We start from the raw sequence: 20,621 nt of genomic DNA on the forward strand, positions 1-20,621 counted from the left end.
CTCGGCCAAGTTTTGCTTTAGTCGAGTTTCGCACCCAACCGATCGTCGAATGCAACGCTGCCTAATTTTTGACATTCCGCTTTATGCTTGCATTATAACGGCACTGCAGATCTGCCATTTTGTGCGGCATCGTGACTGAGCGAAGAAAGAGTTCAAGCCAGATTTGCATTTCGTTTTTTTTTAATAAGTGTTTTGCTATTAAATCAGTTAAACAATATGGTAAGCTTTCTTTGAAGTTTTAGTAGCAAAATCTCGATATTCGATTTACTTTCTTGGGTTTTGTAGCGCGAAGTCATCTCGATACAAATTGGACAGTGCGGCATTCAGATTGGCAACGCCTGCTGGGAGCTGTATCTGCTGGAGCATGGCATCAATCTGGACGGCAGTCGCAAGACGCAGGAGCAGCTAACGGAAAGCGGCAGCAGCAGCGCAACCGTTGGCCAAAGCACCAATGCCAACGATGCGCACACATTTTTCACAGAGACGGGCAATGGGAAGCAGGTGCCTCGCTCGATCTTTGTCGATCTGGAGCCGACGGTGATCGATAGTGTGCGCACCGGGGCCACCAAAGATCTGTATCATCCTGAACAATTGATTTCCGGCAAAGAGGATGCAGCAAATAATTTCGCACGCGGTCGTTATTCCATTGGCAAGGAGGTGATCGATAAGGTCACAGCAAGGCTGCAAAAGATCGCCGAGCAATGCGATGGACTGCAGGGTTTCCTCATCTTTCACTCGATGGGCGGCGGCACTGGCTCCGGTTTCACTTCACTGTTGATGGAGCGTCTTTCCAATGATTTTAGCAAAAAGTGTCGCTTGGATTTCGCTGTTTATCCATCGCCAAAGGTGTCAACGGCGGTGGTGGAGCCGTATAATGCATTGTTGACCACACACTCGACCATTGAGCATGCGGACTGTGTGTTTATGGTGGACAACGAGGCGATCTACGACATCTGCAACAATAAACTGGGCGTCGATCGACCCGCCTATCGTAATCTCAATCGTTTGATTGCCCAAATTGTCAGCTCAACGACGGCTTCGTTGCGCTTCAGCGGTTCAATGAACGTCGATCTCAATGAGTTCCAAACGAATTTGGTTCCCTTCCCACGCATCCACTTCCCCCTCGTCGCCTACGCACCGTTGATGTGTGCGGAACGCGCTGCTCATGAGCAGCATGCGATCACCGCTTTGACGAATGCCTGCTTCGAGTCCTCCAACATGATGGTGAAGTGTGATCCTCGAGCGGGCAAGTACATGGCCTGCTGTATGCTCTATCGCGGCGATGTGGTGCCCAAGGATGTGAATGCCGCCGTTTCGGCCATCAAGTCGAAGCGGCACATTCAGTTCGTCGACTGGTGTCCCACGGGCTTCAAGATCGGCATCAACTACGAGCGTCCCGCCTTTGTGCCCGATGGTGATCTGGGTCCCACGTCACGTGCCTGCTGCATGTTGTCCAACACCACGGCGATCTCTGTGGCCTTCACAAATCTCTCGTACAAATTCGATCTGATGTTCCGCAAGCGCGCCTTTGTCCATTGGTATGTGGGCGAGGGCATGGAGGAGGGCGAGTTCACTGAGGCCAGAGAGAATATCGCTGTCCTTGAAAGCGATTTTAATGAGGTGGGACTGAACAACGATGAGGAAGGTGGCGAGGAATTGGATGAGTACTAAGCAAGCTGGAGTTATTTTGCCTTTTAATAAAGTATTCTTTAATAAAGTATTAACTGATCTGAAACTGTGAAACTCTCTCTATCAATAAAAACAAATTTGTCTTGCTAGAAATACTATTGTTTCAAATTATCTGTAAAAGGAAGGTAGTATCATGTTTGTCTAATATTTGGAATATATAGGTTTATTCTAATGCGAAGGAAACCAATAAAAAATTGTCTTGGTAAAAATACAACTGAGTAAGTTTATCTACAAAAAAACAATCTAAGAGATGGGAAGCTGGAAATAATTATCTCTTTTCAACTAAAGTTCTGGGAAAGTGGTTGTTTTTCCATTATGGACTGCAAATGTCCATGATTTTTTTTTACAAAGTAAGGATTATTTCTTACATAGAATTAAGTAATATACTTTTCGTACTCGAATTATTGAAATATGGATCTTCAGTGTAAATAATGTCAATATCTAAAATTTTTAAGTTAGTAGTATACTAAACTGTATCTGGAAGACTTTCTTAATCTATGAAGTACTGACTTAAAAAATACTATCGTTAAAAAAACTTTAAAAATAATGCGTTCTAGAAATTAATGTGTAAGGATGGATTTCTTGGGAATTTGTTGATTATTTCTTCATATAACTTCAAAAAGTATAGTTGGGAAATTAATAAAAGTTCAATACGTAAATTTTAAATGCAAATAATAGACTACTGAATTACTACAAGATCATATTGACTTAGGATATTATTCATATTATGATCATTTTTGAAAATAAAGCTACATATTTACTAAAGAAACAAATAATCTACAAAATTTTAAAAATGCTTCTAAGTTTCTTATTAAACCTTTAAAACGAATATAAACTTAAGGAATTCATACTTAACTTTCACAGCTATAAAATAAATACCCACAAGTGAGCTCAGTTTTCTTAATTTTTTTTTATTTATTTTTGTTTGTTTGGTTGTTTTTTTGTTGTTGTTGTTTTGTTTGTTTTAAACGCCTAGTTGCTACGTTTTTTTCTTTTCAATTGTGTGTTTTGTTTTTGTTTATCGCTTATTTACTTAATTTTACTAAAATTTTAGTGGTTTTTGTTTTGAACTTGCAAAGAGAAACTTTTGCTTTTCGCCTTCAAATGAAGACGATATTTTTTCTTTTAGTTTTTAAGAATCATCAAAAAGTTGTTGCACAGTGTAAAATTACAATTCTTTGTGTGTGAGTATGTGTGTGTGTGTGCATATGTGTGTGTTTGATAATATATATATAATCTATACAACTAACGGTCTCTCTAAGAGTTGACAATCTTTATGTGTGTTTCTTTTTTTTTTTATTTTGTTAGTTTTTTTTTTCTTTTCTAAAAATGCGTTTCGAAAAATTGAAATCAGAATCAAAAAAGTTAACAAAATGAAGGCAATTTAGTGTGCAGTTTTTTGTTGTTGTTGTTGTTGTTGAGTGTAGTTTACGCTATTTTTAATATAATTACAATAATGGCGATTAGTGATTTTGTATTTGCAATTGTTTACATAGTTAATAGGTAATAAAAAATATATAACGATGATGATGGCAAATATATGCTTTCCAATTTTTTTCTTTTCTTGCTTGCAACACTGCTTGAAGATTACTTTTGTGGTTCTTGTTGTTAATAAATTGTTGCTGGTGTTGTTGTTGTTGTTGTTATTGTTGGTGTTAATGTTGCTGAGCTGTGTTTATTTCAACAAATTAGTATGGAACATTTGAGAAGAGATACGAGACACTCTCGCCATTATGTGTCCGTCTAACAGCCTCGGCGAACATCATCGAGACATCAATGCACTGAAAGAGAAAAAAAGAGGTTGTTAGCAATCGTTTAAACTCAGGTGTTTATGATCCGATTATAAGGAAATTTTCAGGATACGTTCACGAAGTTATTATGGGTTTTATATACTTTAAACAAACACTAAATTCAATCAATTTACAAATCTTACCTGTATTTTGGGACAATCCCGCATATGACCGTCCTGCGGTATGGTGTTGGTCACAACGACCGCCTCAAAGCAGGCGTTGTTAATGCGTGAAATCGCCGGGCCCGAGAAAATGCCGTGCGTCAGTATGGCATAGACCTAGAGAATAGAAAATCAATAATCATCTTTATGGATAATGATAGATGTTAATGGGGGACTTACCTTAGTGGCGCCTGCTTCCACCAGACGATCCGCGGCATGCACAATGGTGCCACAGGTGTCGGCCATATCATCGACCAGAATGGCAATCTTATCCTTCACATCACCTACAAGCACCATGGAAGCCACCTCGTTGGCCTTCTTGCGCTCCTTGTGTATCAGAGCGAACTCAACATTCAAACGATCCGCAATGGAAGTCACACTAAAATAAAAAAAATAATTGAATTAATAAATAATTTCAAAGAAAATATTTGTTTTTATTTACCGCTTGGCACCGCCAGCATCGGGTGACACAATGATTGAGTTTTTCCATTCGGGAATGTTCTCTTTGATCCATTTGAGTACCGCTGGCTCGGCATAGAGATTATCAACTGGTATATCAAAGAAACCCTATAAATGAAGCACAATATAGTAACTGTTCAGATTACTGTCTAAACCACTTCAAACGAGTAAAAAACTTGCTCAAAGAAATCTTTCTACTATATTCCTTCACTTCAGAACTAACAAAAATCTTAAAACAAAACAAATTATACTATAAATATATAATCCTAATTATCAACTGCAATGTCCACCTACAATCGCAATCTCAATGCCGAGGAGCAAAAGGAACTCGATGAGTGGTTGAAAATCAAACGCATCGAGTTGAATCATCGAACACGACGCGATCTCTCCGATGTGGTCCGCATGGCTCAGCTCTTTAAGAGCATTCTATTCAAGTTGGTCGACATGAAGAACTACACATCGCATGGCAATCTGGCGGCCAAGTTACTCAATTGGGAGATCTTCAATCTGAAGGTCTTGCGAAGAACTGGCCTGCATCTGAAGCGTCCCGAGCTGGAACAGTTGGCATCTGGGGATTTGGCTGCGATACGAGCTTTGCTCTTTCATTTGATGCACTTGGAACGCAATGGATTGCCAACGAATGCATCAAATGCTCGATCCCCTCGCAAAACTCAATCGCCGCGAGATTCCAATCCAGATCACGAACAAATCTCGCTGGCCAAATACGAGGAACTCAAGATGGTCAATGAGACGAAAGCTGAGTTTATCAACTTGTTGAAGAATAAAGTGAAATATCTCGAATCGGTGACCGTTGATAAAGACAAACGCATTGCTCAATTGTTGAGTCATCTGTCCACGTTAACGATGCGTATTATTGCAATGCAATCACAGTCCGAAGAACTCAAGTAGCTTGTATCAAAAACACCCAAAATTTTATATACAGAGATATTGCTTCCTCTTTTTCTTTTACTTTTTGGTATCAACTTCTTCAAATAAACAAAATTTTGTGATTTGTGTGTCCATAAAAGAGAACTTATTGTTATCGTTAATGGGTTTCAAATTAGGCTTTTGTGTAGTGTTATCATCTGTCAGATAAAAAACTTAAGAAATCATTGTTTATGACAAAAACAGACTGCAGTTGTCCGATGACAATTTCTTTGCAAGGAATTCTAATGTTTTGTACTTTATGGTATATTTTGAGTGTGATAATATATGTAAATACTAAATATATTAGATAAATTTTGAGGGTAATAGTATATTGGTATATATATTCGGTATGCGAAATATAACTTTTGGTAGATTTTGTGCTTTATGGTATATTATTTTGAGTGTGAAAATATGTCCAGATACCAAATTTAGTAATCGGTATACATATTCTGTATGCGAAATATAACTTTTAATATATTTTGTAAGTTATGGTATATTTTACGTTTAATAGTATATCCAAATTCTGTTTATTTTATATTTTGCACTTTATGGTATATTTTGAGTGCCAAAGTATATATCAATAACAAATATAGCAATATCTTTTGGTATGTTTTACTATTTTTTCAGTACTTTGATACCCTGTATCTCAATGTTGAGCACTCTCGAATGCAACTTTAATACTTGTTATATTTTCTTAATTCAAGCTTACCTGAATCTGTGAGGCATGTAGATCCATGGTTATGATGTGATCCGCACCGGCAACTGATAGCATGTTAGCGACCAATTTCGCCGAGATGGGCGCACGGCTCTGTGCATGGGCCAGCAAGGAAAAAAGGAGAAAATTATAATGGAACATTAGCGTAGTTAGTAATTTTTCCCTGTGCGATCTTAACATTATTTATTTTATGAGATTTTAGGCCATGGTGGAAATAAAAATAAATTGTAATTAAAATATAACATTTAAATATTACGTATACGTTCCAAATGGGTAAACATAGAAACGGAATTTTTCATTTTCTTTTTTTTTTTTTTGCGACACAAACACAAAGGACAACAACAACAATAATAACAACGACAACGACAATTGTGTGCACTATGAATATCACTGCAAATAGTGTGCGAGAGAGAGAGATAGACAGACGGAGAGAATAAGATTGGAGAGAGCTTCAGAGCGAGCGAGAGAAAGAGAGAGAACAAAAGAGAGTGTGCTTGAGTGTAAACGACCAATGAGAGTGCGCTCGAGTTAATCAAAAGATACACAAAAGGGGGGAAGAGAGCGCGGTTAGAACAACAACAAAAACAAAAGTGTGCAAAAGAAAATTATGATAATTTTGTTGATCGCGCCGATTCCTTGTCGCCAAATTTCGATAACTTTCATGCGATTACGTGGAACTGACAACAAAACGAATCAAAACAAACATATTAAAGTAACTGCAATTCTTCAGTTAAAAAATATTTAAATTAAAAGAGCAAATTGTAAGCATTTATTTCGATTTTTTTTATTTTTTATTTAAACACAATTTTGCCCAAAGCTATTTAAAAATTTACAAGGCTTTAAAGACCCGACAAAGTTGGACGCAAACTACTCACAGTATATTGTCTGGCTGAAAACTCCTAAGCACATTTTAAGTATAGTATTTGTTTTTTTTTTTGTATAAATAAATGAAAAGAAAAAGAAGAAACGAAAAGTTGAGAGAATGTTTCACTTTTTTGTTTTGTAGATTAATCAAATCAAACCAAAAGCTGGTAGGAATTGAAGGGATTTTTGTTTGTTAATGGGATTTGCGGGAAAAAATAGAACAAGGTATTAAAATAAACTCAAGGTTCAAATCAAGAAAAAAAAAAAGAAATATATAATATTTATATGCTGAACGCTATCTGCAAATGTAATCGCACAAAAAATATTTACAATTTGAGAGACGTAAACAAACGCATTTCGAGTTCATCGCAATGCACTTTTCTTACAGATTAATCAATAATCGTCAATCAGCAACAAAAAAAAAAACAATTGTGCACCTCGGGTTCGGGATCAAGTGCCATATTAAATGGACCCCCCTTCGATAGGACAAAAGCTGACGTCAACTAAGTATAGTATAATCGGTTATCAATGGAAAAATAAATACAAATTTTACTGCATGTAAATAAAACTGAAAAATCACAATCAATGAATCTGTTGCTATGCGAAATTCTTGTTATCAGCAGTTGAAGCCACTTTTTGTTTTTGGAAAAGTGAAAAACTGTTTTGATTGCGGAGAATTTAAGTGCAACGTGCCAAAAGATGCAAAATCAAAAAATTAAAGTTCTTCGGAGAGCCGAAGATTTAATACCCTTGCAATAGGTTTTGAAAAAGTTTTACAGTTCGCAAATTTCATAAACATATCTTCATATGCACTCGAGTTCAAATAGAACAGAAAGACTTAACTCTGAAAAATTGACTCCGATCATTATCAAATTTAACAATTATTATATTTACTATATAATCTTGATGTATGAAGAATTTCCACAAAATATATTTAAAGGATTTCGAGTTCAAATAGAATAGTCAAAGCAATTCATTCTTTTTAAACCAATTCTATATGATTTATGAGTTCTAAAACGTGCAAGGGTATATATATTTAAATATAGGAATATATACTAGGCACAGTATATATGAAGTAGACGAACAACACAAGACAAGAAACGATTACGAGCAGACCGCCATATGAGATACAAAAAATTAATAATAGTTGAATAATTTTATATATTATATGTATAGTCTACGGTGTTAATATAAATATTTATTATTTAATATAATTTTTTTATTTTCTTTTTTGTTGTTGTTGTTGCAATGAAGCGCCGCCGACAGCAAAGAAACAAAAATTATATTTAAAATTGCATTTTGAATAACCAATTAGTCGATTGAAAATTGTCAAAAATTTTGTTTACAATGTAGTGAAATTTTCATAATTTGCGCATCTCCTCATTGCATTTGTTATTTGTTTGTTTAGATTTTCACAATCGTATTCTGTAGTTAGTTTAACATGCAACATAAAAAGACAAAGAAAACTGATACATTAGAAGCGTATAATTTTCGTATTATTGCAAATTTTGAATAATTGCCGAATTGGAAGTTTTTACCAACGTTTTGAGAGAGAGAGAACCCAGAGACCAGAGATTTGAGATTTGAGGGAAGTTTGCAAGTTGTTTTTTATTGGAATTTGTAATTCTTTTGGATGAGTTAAATGAGTTGAGAAATTGCCCTTTAACTTTATGTTTATTTTTTTGTTGTAAAGAAAAAACAAAACAAGTTGAAAATTAAGTCCATTTATATGAAATGTGAGTTGAGAGTTTAAGTTTGGAGCTATGAAGAAAGTAAATACCCTAAATTTCCAATCGTAGTTTTTCTTGGCAAGTTTCTTGCTTTCCTCTTTCTCCTCACTGCCCGGCAACTAGAGTAGAGATAGGTATATAGAACGTATGTTGGCACATATAGATACATAGTTAAAGAGATGTAGAGAGTTATAAAGAAAGAGAGTTATTAATCAAAAAAGACTGGAGAGAGAGAGAGAGAGAGCGAGAGTTGTAGAGCAAATCGTAGCACCAGCAGCAACTCATTAAAGCAAAGATTTTATATACATATATATCATCTATATTATTTGCTAGAAAATACAATATTATATTTATTATAGAAAATTTCTCCACATTTTTTTTGCAATTTTCTTTTTACAGCTTTGCTTCCTTGCAACCAAAAACAAAAAAAAAATAATCCAAATTGAAATGAACAACAAAAAAAAAGTATTCAAAATGCAAAAAAATAAATCACATACACACACAGAGAGAGAAACATTATTATATAGATAACCGGGTTATATATAGAAAGTATGTACATGGTAAATACGATATTGAAAAGAATAATTATTTTGTTTCTTGTTTGTTTTTTGTTTTTTTTTTTAATGGGGTTATTAACTGTGGACAGTTGTATGCTCTACTGTCCGAAATATTCTCAAATTGTGTGTGTATAGTATATCGCATTATGTTTTTTGAGGTTAAGGAGAGACAAGGAGATAAAAAATATTCAAAGAGAGAGAGAGAGGGAGAGAGAGACAAAGATCGGTTGGCGGGATTATGTATGTAAGGCAAACCTACCTTATCTTTTTTGTCTTGGCGGGCATATGGAAAGCAAGGAATCACAGCTGTAACACGAGAGGCTGATGCGATTTTGCATGCATTTATCATGATCAGCAGCTCCATTAAATTATCATTGATCTCGCCGGAACCGGACTGCACGATGTAAACATCTTCGCCGCGCACCGATTCGCCGATTTCGACGCTGAAATTGGATAAATTTGTTTATTGCACAATTTTCAAAACGTTATGCCATTACATATAGAGTATATATGATACGATAAGATACGATATGTGAACACAAATCAATATACATATGTACATACATATATGTATATATTGTAGAGTCGTAGTCTTGCTTTACCTAGAAACTCATACGAGATATTCTTACACACATATTTACTTGGAACTTGTGTAAACATGCCTAGAGACAAATATTGGCCCTCATATTACACCCACACTCACACACACACACACACGCTCACACACATACTCAGTCAACTCGCACTTAAGCTATCCTTGCATTGAATTTCTGCTAACGCTTGCAAGTGCGCCCCATAGAGGGCGTGTGTGTGCAGAGAGTGCGATGAAGGGCGTCTCGTGCTTCTTTCTTTCATTTTATGCCTCCCATATGCGTCATTAAATACCCTTTTGCATTTCCAACTGACTGTCGCTCAGTTTTGTTACCGTTATTGAAAGTTGGGGGCGTTCTTGACCTCATAAAACGTAATTATTCTTGTACAGCGTTGGTAACTCAATCGATATAGCCTTGCCCATCAGTTTGTTCTCTTCGAACTCGACTTTTATTGAGCTGATGTGTATGAAAGTTGTTACAGATGCGTCTTAGAGCATTTGCCAAGTCATTGAATTGAGCTGAGGCTGATTAGATTACTGCTTGCCTTCATAGCTACAGCTTGAAAAAAGTGTATTTCTTTATATAAAAATATAGAATTTCTGCTTGGTAATGACTTTTCATAGACATTATTATCGCATAATAAAAAACCAAGATCAAAAATCACTGATATATCACAATTGACTCAGTTTCAGTTCATAAAATTTTATGACGTATGCGTTTTATGGAATTCTATTTTATTGGATTGTTAGACTTTATAATAGCAACTTCTTTTTTCTGTAGTTTCCCACCCTCAAAATTCGATAATAGCAACTCGACTCGACACACTCGAGATTTGAGTTTTTGATATAAATAAAGTGGCCATCGTATCAGACTAGCTAAACATAAATATACAACAAAAATGTTTGGCTGAATTTCAATAATATCCATCATAATAGACTGTCATTGCGGCATATCATATATCATAGCAAACTTTTGCTGTGTTGCTGGGGAAAAGTTTGAAAGAAATGGACGCTTTATTGTTGTGTTTACGTTTGGATTTTCTTCTCTTTTGTTACAAAACACACACAAACGAAGCACTCTAACTCACACACACACACACACACGCACACATTTGGTCATTGCCAGTGAAGGTTAATTGAATTACGAGACTAACGACAAAACGTAGTATTCAGAACGTATCGAACGTACGTAGCGCCCTATCGATTGATAAATTTTGGACATTTTCAGTCGTGATGTCGTGCTGCACAGAATATTAATTGTTTTTTGCTGCCCAACAGACATTAGCGCCGACGAGCAAAACTAATCGCAATCATCACAAAAAGTGAACGTCAACGCGACCAGCAATCAGCTGTTTTTTGCTTGTTTTTGTTGCTTTTTTATGGCGCTGTGTGCTATACAAAATATTACGCATACGCCGCATTGTTTGGCTTCGATTTTTTTCGTTTTGTGTGTTTGGGGGTAATAAATGCAAGAAAATACTTTTTGCAATGACTTTTGCTAGCAGCAGTTGCAGTTGCAGTTGACGATGCATGAAATGAATGCATTTCTTTTTTATTTTTTTTTGTTTTTTCGAAAACACTTTCGCCGCTGGCATTGCTCAAATGCCAAGCAGTTTGGGGTAAGGGTTGGGGTTGGATTGAGGGGGAAGGGTTGCTTTGACTCTTTCGGGATCACAAATTGGCTGCGAGCCAAGCACTCTCCACACTCTCCTCAGCTGTCGCAATGTCGTGTTAGTTGCCGGTAGACCGTTGCCTCAAAGCAGCTGGTTTCGTCTTTTGTTGTTTTTTGATTTTTTGTTTTTTTGCCTCATCTATTCTTTGTGCATGTATTTTTAACTAGCTGTTTCTCTGCCAGACAACTGACAAGTTTACACACGTGTACGTGTTTATTTGTATGTGTGTGAGATAGCGTAATCTCTTCTAGAGTTTTTGGCACTATCAGTCATATAAATCGACGTTTAGTGGCTTGTTTTAAATGCCATATCTTGGCATCTTAATCGCTTGCGTCTTACTTTGCTTATCAGCTTAGCCCTTGCTCCCAATTCCACTGCCTCCCCTTGACCTCCCGCTCTCTCTCAATCTCTTCATCTATCTCTCTCTGTCTCTCTCTTTCCCTCATTCTCTCTTTGCATGAGCACGCAAATTTCTTATCGATCAAACTTTTCAATTACAAAATATTTGCTTGTCGATGATGTGTTGTGGGTTGGTTTCGTTGCGTGTTGCGACCTTTTATATTGATGGTCATTGGGTTTTGTGGGTTATATTATTGACACAAGTTGCATTGCACAGTGGTTGCGTCCATAGGCCAAAAATAAAAAAAGTCATAACAACAAAAAGGTACGAAAAGTAAACAAATCGTTTCTAAATTGTCCAACCTTTTTCATGGCAAACTAGATTTTTCTGGATATCTAATGGTTCTTTCTAAAAACAGAATTGAAGTTGCGAACATTTAGTCATTTGCACAGCACAGCTCGCGCGCATCGCGAATTTTTCACAACAAAACCGAACTTTGAAGTGGTCAGTTCATTTATTACGTGTCCAAGTTTATAATATTTTTAATGGATTTTGAAGTTGAAGGTATTTTCTAAAATTTGAGATATTATAAAAAAACGTACTTGTTAAACTCTTCTTGTTATATTAATTTGAAATAATACATGTTTTTTGTCTATATTTTGAACGTCTTTTTTATGTTTAGCTAAGGTTTTAGTAGTGACGCCACTGAATGCCACAGTTAAATTGTATATCAATGTGTTTGTCTGGCTCTTAAGGTAATAAATGTGTAAATTTTTTTTGCCGAAAAGTGCCGATGTGCTTACAATCGTAAAAATTCTAACACCGTCTTAACATTTTCAGGGTCAGTTTTGCACTAAAAAAATTTGTTTTCGCTCGTGTGCTTGTTGTGCTGTTGCCCTGTCTTCGTCTTTTGAGTTTGTGTTTATTAATAGTTTTTCATTTATTAATAGTTTTGATTTATTTTTTGTTTATTCCCTTGCTTTAAACTTTAATATGAGTGTGTATTCTCAAGTTTATATGTTATTAATGTAAGGTGCAGCAAAGAAGGTAGCGCCGTTGAAAGGTGAACAAAATTGATTGAAGTTATAGAAGCAAATATTATTAAAAACGGCTGTATTGTTAATAAGAGTGAAGTGTCAAAGCGAATTAAATACGTTTGTAAGAGGATTATAATGTTTTGGGTTAATTACAAACGCATGAAATCTTCAATTCTCCAATATCAATCTGATTGGTTGAATGAAAAGGAATCAATACCGATAACATGCACCCAATCAACATAAAAAATATGAGCCGTTTGTATGGAAGCTATATGATACGATTTTTTTTACAGTGTGTTTAGAATATTTTTATAGATTTTTGGATTTTTCACGCATGTACATCTTTGATTTTTTGGTGTACAGAAGTGGGCACTAATGAAGAAAAAACTCGAAGAGTAACTAGTTTGGTAGAAGAAAGTAGCAATATAATTTAAAATATAATATATATAGAATATATATAGTATATCTTGGATTCTAATATCAAATTTTAGCACTGTAACTCCACCGCGGTGCACCGGAAGAATTTTGGCGCACAATCGGCATATACGCCATAATAAGGTTATATGGGAGCTATAGGAAATAGTCCTCCGATGTATCCAATTTTTTTACTATATATTCAAAATATTTTTTTAAATTTTTGGGGAAAATTTCATAACGATATCTCAACGGGAAGTATTTTTGGCCGCGGCTTCATACAAGCCCAACCACTGTGCATTGGCGGTTGCCTTTCGCAAGGTCATCTGTGGTCTACTTTTTCGTAATACTTTCATTTTATTATTCATTTTTATTATTCATTTTCATTACATTATTAAATGAATAGTGAAGCTGCGAACGTGCGCTTATTCATAATGGGACAGAAATATTTGTTGGATATGAAGGCTAATGACGTCATCGGTGCGCCCTTCGTAACGAATCTTGTTAATAGCCTGAACCATGCTGTTCTAGTTGACAACAATAACAATGTGCTAGCGCTCCAATCAAGTCAAAGTGCAAGGGAAACAGCAATAACAACAAGAACAACAACAACTAACCTAACTGTCAACATATTCGTTACACTGTTGCTCAGGCTCTCACGAGCACATACTAGAAAGAGCCACAACAAGCCGACAAGTGCGCAGCCAACAACAACAGCGTCAGCGACAGCAATCACAACCACTGTGTTGTTGTGTCTGCCTTTTGCACACACGTGGGGGTCGGGTTTTGATTCGTCTGCAGAGAGAGAGAGAGAGAAAGAGCAAAAGAGCGATAAAAACGCGTGAGCGCAACGCAGCCATATGAAACATGTGGGGGCGTCGTTGACGTTGACGTAGAAATCGAGTCGCGTGCTCTCATTTCGTGTTCGCTCTCTCACACATTCACTCACTCACTCAGTCACTCGCTCTCTTTGCTTAAAAACGTGACAGCGACGTGTTGTTGTGGTTTACTTTTGCTGTTGTCTGCTGCGTCTGGAGTTTACCTTTCGTCTGTGCCTGTGTGCGTGAGCATGCGTGAGTGAGAGCATAATATACACACACTCACACGCACACACAAATGCAAGAGGTGTGTATGTATGCAATACTCATACGCGTATCATGTCAAAAAGCTTAGCGCGCATTATTTATATTATAACCTCTAATTTAGTTGCCGTTGCCGTTTCCATTGCCTCAGTTCTTTAGCCAGCTTTTGCTATTTTGCCTTACACTCTAATTGTTTGCTAATTTCCTTTGTATATTTTTCCACGTTTATTTCATTTTATTAAAATTTTCGTTTCGTTTCGCCTCAGCTTGTGTGTGTGTGTGTGTGTTGGCATTTTATACAACTGCTTGTGAGTGTGTGTGCGTTGCGCTGGCTGCTGATAAGGCGCCAGCCTAGAGACACTTTATTATTATTATTGTTGTTGTTGTAGCAGCAGCTGACTTGCCCTATGACTGTATGCGTGTGCGAGTTCAGACGTATGCATGTGTGTGTGCGTCTGTGTAAAGCAAGCCGAAGCTAGACGGCAAAGTCGCGATTGGCGAAGAAAAAGCACATGGAACTAATTTAATTAAAATTGATACTAAATTTATGTTTTGATGTGGGACCCCCTTTTACTTATTGTTTTTTTTTTCAATTTTTGGGGCTTAATGTTATTATTTTATTACTGTTCGCAGTCAAATTGCACGCGACGTTGCCAGAACGCGTTTGTCTTTGTGTCTTTCACTGTGTGTGTGTGCCTGTGTCCATGTGTCAGAGTGCAACTGTGTGTGTGTACGTGCGTATAGTACACACACATACACAAGGCAAGCACACGGCGACCGAGACCAATGACTACGGTGTACAGTCCACTTGTTAAATCAATAAAAATATATAAAAAAAAAACAACGGAAAATGTTTTAAAGAAATGCATAGACACAATCAACGTTTTTTTGGCACACTTTCTTGGCCACAAACAACACTGTCAACCTTCAGCGAATGTCAAGGACCAAAAGTCTCCTGGACACGCACTTCGCACTGGCATTTTTATTTGTTTATTTATACAACAATTTCAATCGTCTTTGAACATTTTCACACATTATTTTCACTTAGCACCGTTTATTCGTCTTGTTCTTTTGTGTATGTATGTGTATGTGTGCTGGGCACTTACCATGTTTCCAAATTGCTGAATTTCTTGGTGACCACCTTGCCGAGGTCGATGCCAAGTCGATCGACGATACGCTGCGCCAGATCCGGATGCGAGGTGCCCGAAAACACTTTAATGTTTGGCATTCTGGAGTGTATTAGATTTAGACAACCAGCCTGTTTCTCCAAATTGTCTCGGATCAAACTTCTAGCGCGTATCGGATTAGCAGAACGTACTGGCATCACACAATCTACGAGTACAAGTTTTTATTATAAAAATTTTTTTGCAAAAGCAGCGACGTCGCCGTCGCCGCTGCCGCCAATTCTCGCTCACTCTCTGTGGCCTACGTGTATGCATATGTATATGTTTCTTTTTTTGGGGGGATAGCGTAAGAAAGAGCGAGAGAGCGAGCGCATCTGTAAGAGAGCACAAAGTACACGTACACCGCGTCTGTGAGCATGTAATCAAAGCGACGTAGCAGCAGACAGCGCGTTCTCTCCTCACACTCAAACACCAAATATTCATTCATACAACTGTCGTTGGCAGCGCAAAAGCTTTTGTGTCTGCGTGTGTGAGAGAGTGACGTGGAGAGCAACAGCTAGTAAGAGCGCAGAGCTGCGGCAGCAGCAAAGCCACCCCAAAGCAGACATGTGATTTTTTGACGTATTGCTGGCTGTCGCAACCTGTGTGAGTGAGAGCGGCCAGATCAAGTCGAATGCTATTGGATACTCTTTTTTTTGTCAAAGTCCGTGTCATGCACAATTATGCTCAATTTATTTTTAAGTTTGCTTTAAATTTGGCAAAACTAAAAGTGGCGTAAATTTTTGTTTGTTTAAATCTTTAAATAGAGATCCTTTAGCCAATGTAACAGTCTGGCAACACTCTTCACGCGCTCTCGTCACTCATACGCTCAGAGCGCCGAAAGCTCGCAATGCCTGATAAAGGCTTTGACTCTCATTGCCTACTGCAGCTATAAAATATGCCTGCATGCAAACAGGCGCGTGCCAAAAAGAAAAAAACAAAAAGCTTTTAAACACGACACAAACCGAACAGCTGTTTGTTTAGTATGGGGAAAGAGGGTATTTCTTGATTTTTTAAGGTCAGCAAATGACCATAAAGCCTTGACAATGCACAAGGTTGCAAAATTAAAACAAAATTTTCGGGATACGCACCATTTTGGTCGAGCTCTGTACATTTCGTATCGGGCATAATAATGTTTATAACTTATCCACTCTTTTTCAAATGCTGCTTTTTTTGCACGACGCGCGTCAGGTGCTAACGGTAATACACGACTGAGTAACTAAGTTTTTTGTTGTGCCACCGACAGGCAGCCGGGCCAAACAATTTATTGAGCGCAAACGAGCAAAAGCAAAAAGAGCGTACACAATGTCTCTATATAGTACAAATATTATTGCGTTTCTTTCATGTGCATGAATGTGTATAAATATATTTATTTATTAGAGTGCCTTCTAGTATGACAGTTGATTAGACAATGAGAACAACAGAGACGAGCGCAGCGCTGTCGACAGCAGCTACTGAGCAATTGAAACTGAGCGCGTACATGGCGTATGCGTATGCATCATACACAAACACGCACACAAGCGTACACAGATGATAGAAGCCAGAAGAGCTTTTCCACGATTCTCACACACACAGGTATTCTCTCTCTCACTCTTGCGCACGTTCTTTCGCTTTCTTTTATGGCACAGCTGATTTGCTGCATTTACGAGGGCTGCATACGTAAAAGTTTTTTTGTTTTTATAATTCGCATGGCTAATTTAGTTAGGCTGGCCTAAGGTAATGGCGCCTGCCAAGGGGGCTCGTCGTCGACATTGTTGTTGCTCAACTGTACTTGAAACAACGAAATGTCAACGCATGAGATTCGCTAAATTGTTTGCGTGTCTATATTTAAATGAACTAAAGCTAAAGACTTATGCTGAAAACACAAAAGAAAATCCTACGGATGCTGACGTACTCTCTGTATACTTGTGTGAGTGTGTGCATGTGAGTGTTTGTGTGTTTGTATGTGCATATATTGACGCAAATGCAAATGGCGTCGTTGCATTTAAAAAACAACAAAATATCAAAAAAAAAAAGGAGCTGGGGGCGAGCAACCACGTGTCGGCTTTCAGTATGCTGACAGCGCACGTTTTTTGTGCCCCACAATAAGAAACTCACAAACATACACACAGGCACTCAATCGCACATACACACACACAGCGCAACACGTTTTTTGGGCAATTTAAAAAGCAACTTACTTGAAGTACGGGCAGTTTTTGCAATTGTTTTTGTTCACAAATTGAATACAAAAGTAAATTGATCGTTAACAGTAACATTTATTAATTAGATTTACTCACTCGAATTTTTATTTATTTCACACACTTCCCAATGCAGCCGCTTCAATGAAAATGCAAAAGCTGAATGATTTCATACGCAGCAAAGTCATGGAGTTGAACTGCCAACAAAGAGAACACACAAAAGAAACATGAAGCGAGAGAGTTGCTCTGTGTGTGTGTGTGCGTTGCGTGTATCTGTGTGTGAGAGAGTGAAAGAGCAAGCGGGTTTGGCTTGCCGGCAAGAAGACATTGCTGCGCTTGGAGCTGGGGAGCTCCGACGAACGTCTGTGGAAAGAAAACAAACGAAACACGTGCCCAGTAAACACAAACGAAGCGTACAAATAAACACAAACTGTTAAAGAAGTCGCCTGAAAAGCAACAAATGCTTTTTGACTTCCTGATAACGACTATGATAACATCTTAGTCACTGCTCTTCTGGCAAATTTGTAGCAGTCACTTTAAAATCGCCGCAACAAAGTTGTTTATTGGGTTATGTTCCGCGACTCAAAAGATGCCTACGCATAATTTTCGACATGTTTCGCATGTTTTGTTTTTGTTTATCCGAGTAGAAGACTCGATTTGAATATGTGTGTGAGACGCATAATTACCGATCTGTTTATATGTTATTCTAGACACTGTTGTTACTAAGCGGCCCACCCCATAACAAAAAAAATCAAAAAAAAAACAAACTCGTGTTTTGTTTTTTTGTTTATAAGACGTAAAACGAGTTTGGCATTAGCGAACGTAAGTGGAAACGGTTGCCAAGGCGGGTAATAGAAGTATCTACCTGAGGTCAAATGAAGTTCGTTTCTTTGCTGTACTGTTCTGCTCTGTAGATCAAAGGGATCAATGCGAGACCTTGAGCAAGTAATGGAAAATACCTTGACACAATCAAAACCAAACCAGTTTACACATAGCACTTTACTTAGACCCCATTATTGGCAGCTCCCGCGCACTTTTCAAATTACTAGCGCTGACGCTTTGCAACACCAAAACGGGTCAGCATGCAAACGGTTAACAGCGCCGGCCTTTCAATGCTAACACATTTTTGTAGTGTTGTCTAACATATTTTGTTGCGATAATTTCTGGTCACACTGCTTAGCAGCTGACTGTCACTGGGTATCGATAGACTTACGGCAGCCCTGGGTTGTGTCGTGCGAAATTGTGTTGAGAAAAGTGCCAGTTTAATAAAAAAAAAATTGAAATACTAAAGTGTTTCCCGTATTGTTTATTGTTTATTGTGCTGTCGCAAATGAATTTACGTGTAAAACGTTAACAAACAAGAAACAAAACGAGCGAACGTGGTCAAAACGTGCATTATTTTACGCAACATTAAGAATAATAAACAACAACTGCAGCAGCACAAGAAGCAAGACCCTGCAGTAGTAGTAGAAGAAGAAGCAACAGTAACAAGAACAACAACAATTTAGAAGACACAAACATTATAATCATGGCGAACATGGCAGTATCACGTATCAAGCGCGAATTTAAAGAAGTAATGCGCAGTGAAGAGGTAAGTGCAACGTTTCCCCTTCCTCCCTTCTCCACCCCAGGTTAAGCCTCCTGCTGCACTTTGCTATTTTTTTCTGCTTTTGGCGCTAAAATGATTTGGCGTTTTTTGTGTTTTTTCTTATCCGTAGATCGTTCAGTGCTCGATCAAAATTGAACTGGTTAACGATAGCTGGACAGAGTTGCGCGGCGAAATTGCCGGTCCACCGGACACACCCTACGAGGGCGGCAAGTTTGTGCTAGAAATCAAAGTGCCCGAAACATATCCTTTCAATCCACCCAAGGTAAAGTCTAAAAGAATGTACAAGACACGCAGTTTGCTAATCTCTTTCCTTAGGTACGCTTCATCACAAGGATTTGGCATCCGAACATTTCGTCGGTCACCGGTGCCATTTGTCTCGATATCCTCAAGGATAATTGGGCCGCTGCCATGACACTGCGCACTGTGTTATTATCGCTGCAAGCGCTGCTCGCCGCTGCCGAACCCGATGATCCCCAGGACGCTGTGGTCGCCTATCAGTTCAAGGACAAGCACGATCTATTTCTGCTCACAGCGAAGCATTGGACAAATGCCTATGCTGGTGGTCCGCATACGTATCCTGATTGTGATTCAAAGATACAACGGCTCAAGGATATGGGCATTGATGAGCACGATGCGCGCGCTGTGCTCTCCAAAGAGAACTGGAACCTGGAGAAGGCGACCGAGTGTCTCTTCAGTTAGCTCGGCAAGCGAGCAATTATAGAGGAAGAGCAGCATCAGCAGCGACAACAACAGCTAATAATAATAGCACCACAACAACAACAACAATATTTCTATTAGCCGAAGAAAAACACTCTGCAATCAAATTGAAAACAATCCAGAGAATCGGAACATAAAACACCGCAAAACAAAAAGCAAAATTCTAGTAGAACATTTCACTACATTTTGAGAGAAGTTCATTTATTTATATACGATTTCCCTTTTATTGCCATTTTTATTCAAAATTTTCCTATTTTATTTTTCGGCTTCTTCCGGTTCTCACTTCTCGCACAAGATTTCCAGAACAAAAAAACTTGTCTGCCACTTTTTGGAATTGAATTTAAAACTGATCTTGAATAAAAAGTGTGAGTGCCGGAATTAGCCGCTCAAATGATATCCTTTATTATATATCCTTTGTGCAGTGCATCACTCTATTGTGTAACGTGTTGCGTATTCCTGCTACAGGTTGAGCCTAAGGCCCCCGATATTTGATTATGTTATTGTAATAATAGAACCCTGGGTTCCGTTTTGTGCATCCGCATTTATTGTTAAGCAAGAAAATGAAGCAACAAACAAAAAAATTTAGTAAACACTTTTCAACACTTTGCAATTGATCATACAAGATGATAATTCTATTTGTATTTCGGTTTAATTTATATGTCTAAACAAAAAATTAAAAAAAAAAAAGAAATGAAGTACGAAAACGATAATTAATTTTAAATATAAAAAAGAAATTGTAAATTGCGTTAAGTTAAATAATAAACAAATATTAAGAAATGCAAAAAGAACGAACTTTAACTATACTACGCATAAATACTATATAAACAGCTCTATAATTGAACTTTGTGTAACTCACAAGTTAATTGCACAATTGTTGTGAAGTTTTCAGGAAACATTCAGTATATGGTAATATAAATAGAACTTT

General features: G+C 37.5%; 3 protein-coding genes across 10 annotated transcripts; 2 read left to right on the forward strand and 1 right to left on the reverse strand.

Annotated features, from left to right (window-relative positions):
- Positions 1-71: 71 nt before the first annotated feature.
- On the forward strand, positions 72-1,782 carry LOC117570605 (tubulin alpha-4 chain). Its single transcript, XM_034252349.2, has 2 exons — positions 72-219; positions 286-1,782. The coding sequence occupies exons 1-2, from the start codon at positions 217-219 to the stop codon at positions 1,669-1,671; spliced, it is 1,389 nt and encodes a 462-aa protein (XP_034108240.1). The 5' UTR covers positions 72-216; the 3' UTR covers positions 1,672-1,782.
- Positions 1,783-2,947: 1,165 nt separating this feature from the next.
- LOC117567236 (ribose-phosphate pyrophosphokinase 2) lies at positions 2,948-17,567 on the reverse strand. Of its 8 annotated transcripts, none has more exons than XM_052003921.1 (9): positions 17,470-17,567; positions 15,137-15,362; positions 9,152-9,335; positions 8,385-8,454; positions 5,736-5,845; positions 4,083-4,207; positions 3,821-4,019; positions 3,623-3,757; positions 2,948-3,470 (listed from the first exon to the last, which is right to left on the reverse strand). In XM_052003921.1, the coding sequence occupies exons 2-9, from the start codon at positions 15,352-15,354 to the stop codon at positions 3,378-3,380; spliced, it is 1,134 nt and encodes a 377-aa protein (XP_051859881.1). In that variant the 5' UTR covers positions 15,355-15,362; positions 17,470-17,567; the 3' UTR covers positions 2,948-3,377. The 8 variants fall into 8 exon arrangements, with proteins under 8 accessions (XP_051859881.1, XP_051859883.1, XP_034102961.1 ...); XM_052003923.1 differs by having other exon boundaries at positions 15,137-15,347; positions 17,470-17,533; XM_034247070.2 differs by lacking the exons at positions 8,385-8,454; positions 17,470-17,567 and adding exons at positions 6,617-6,640; positions 16,285-16,336 and having other exon boundaries at positions 5,736-5,834.
- A 1,020-nt stretch (positions 17,568-18,587) lies between these two features.
- On the forward strand, positions 18,588-20,122 carry LOC117567238 (ubiquitin-conjugating enzyme E2-22 kDa). The gene is made up of 3 exons (XM_034247073.2): positions 18,588-18,961; positions 19,089-19,241; positions 19,295-20,122. The coding sequence occupies exons 1-3, from the start codon at positions 18,899-18,901 to the stop codon at positions 19,676-19,678; spliced, it is 600 nt and encodes a 199-aa protein (XP_034102964.1). The 5' UTR covers positions 18,588-18,898; the 3' UTR covers positions 19,679-20,122.
- Positions 20,123-20,621: the final 499 nt, after the last annotated feature.

Source organism: Drosophila albomicans, chromosome 3 (assembly GCF_009650485.2).
Source record: "Drosophila albomicans strain 15112-1751.03 chromosome 3, ASM965048v2, whole genome shotgun sequence".
Classification (NCBI taxonomy): Eukaryota; Metazoa; Arthropoda; class Insecta; order Diptera; family Drosophilidae; genus Drosophila; species Drosophila albomicans.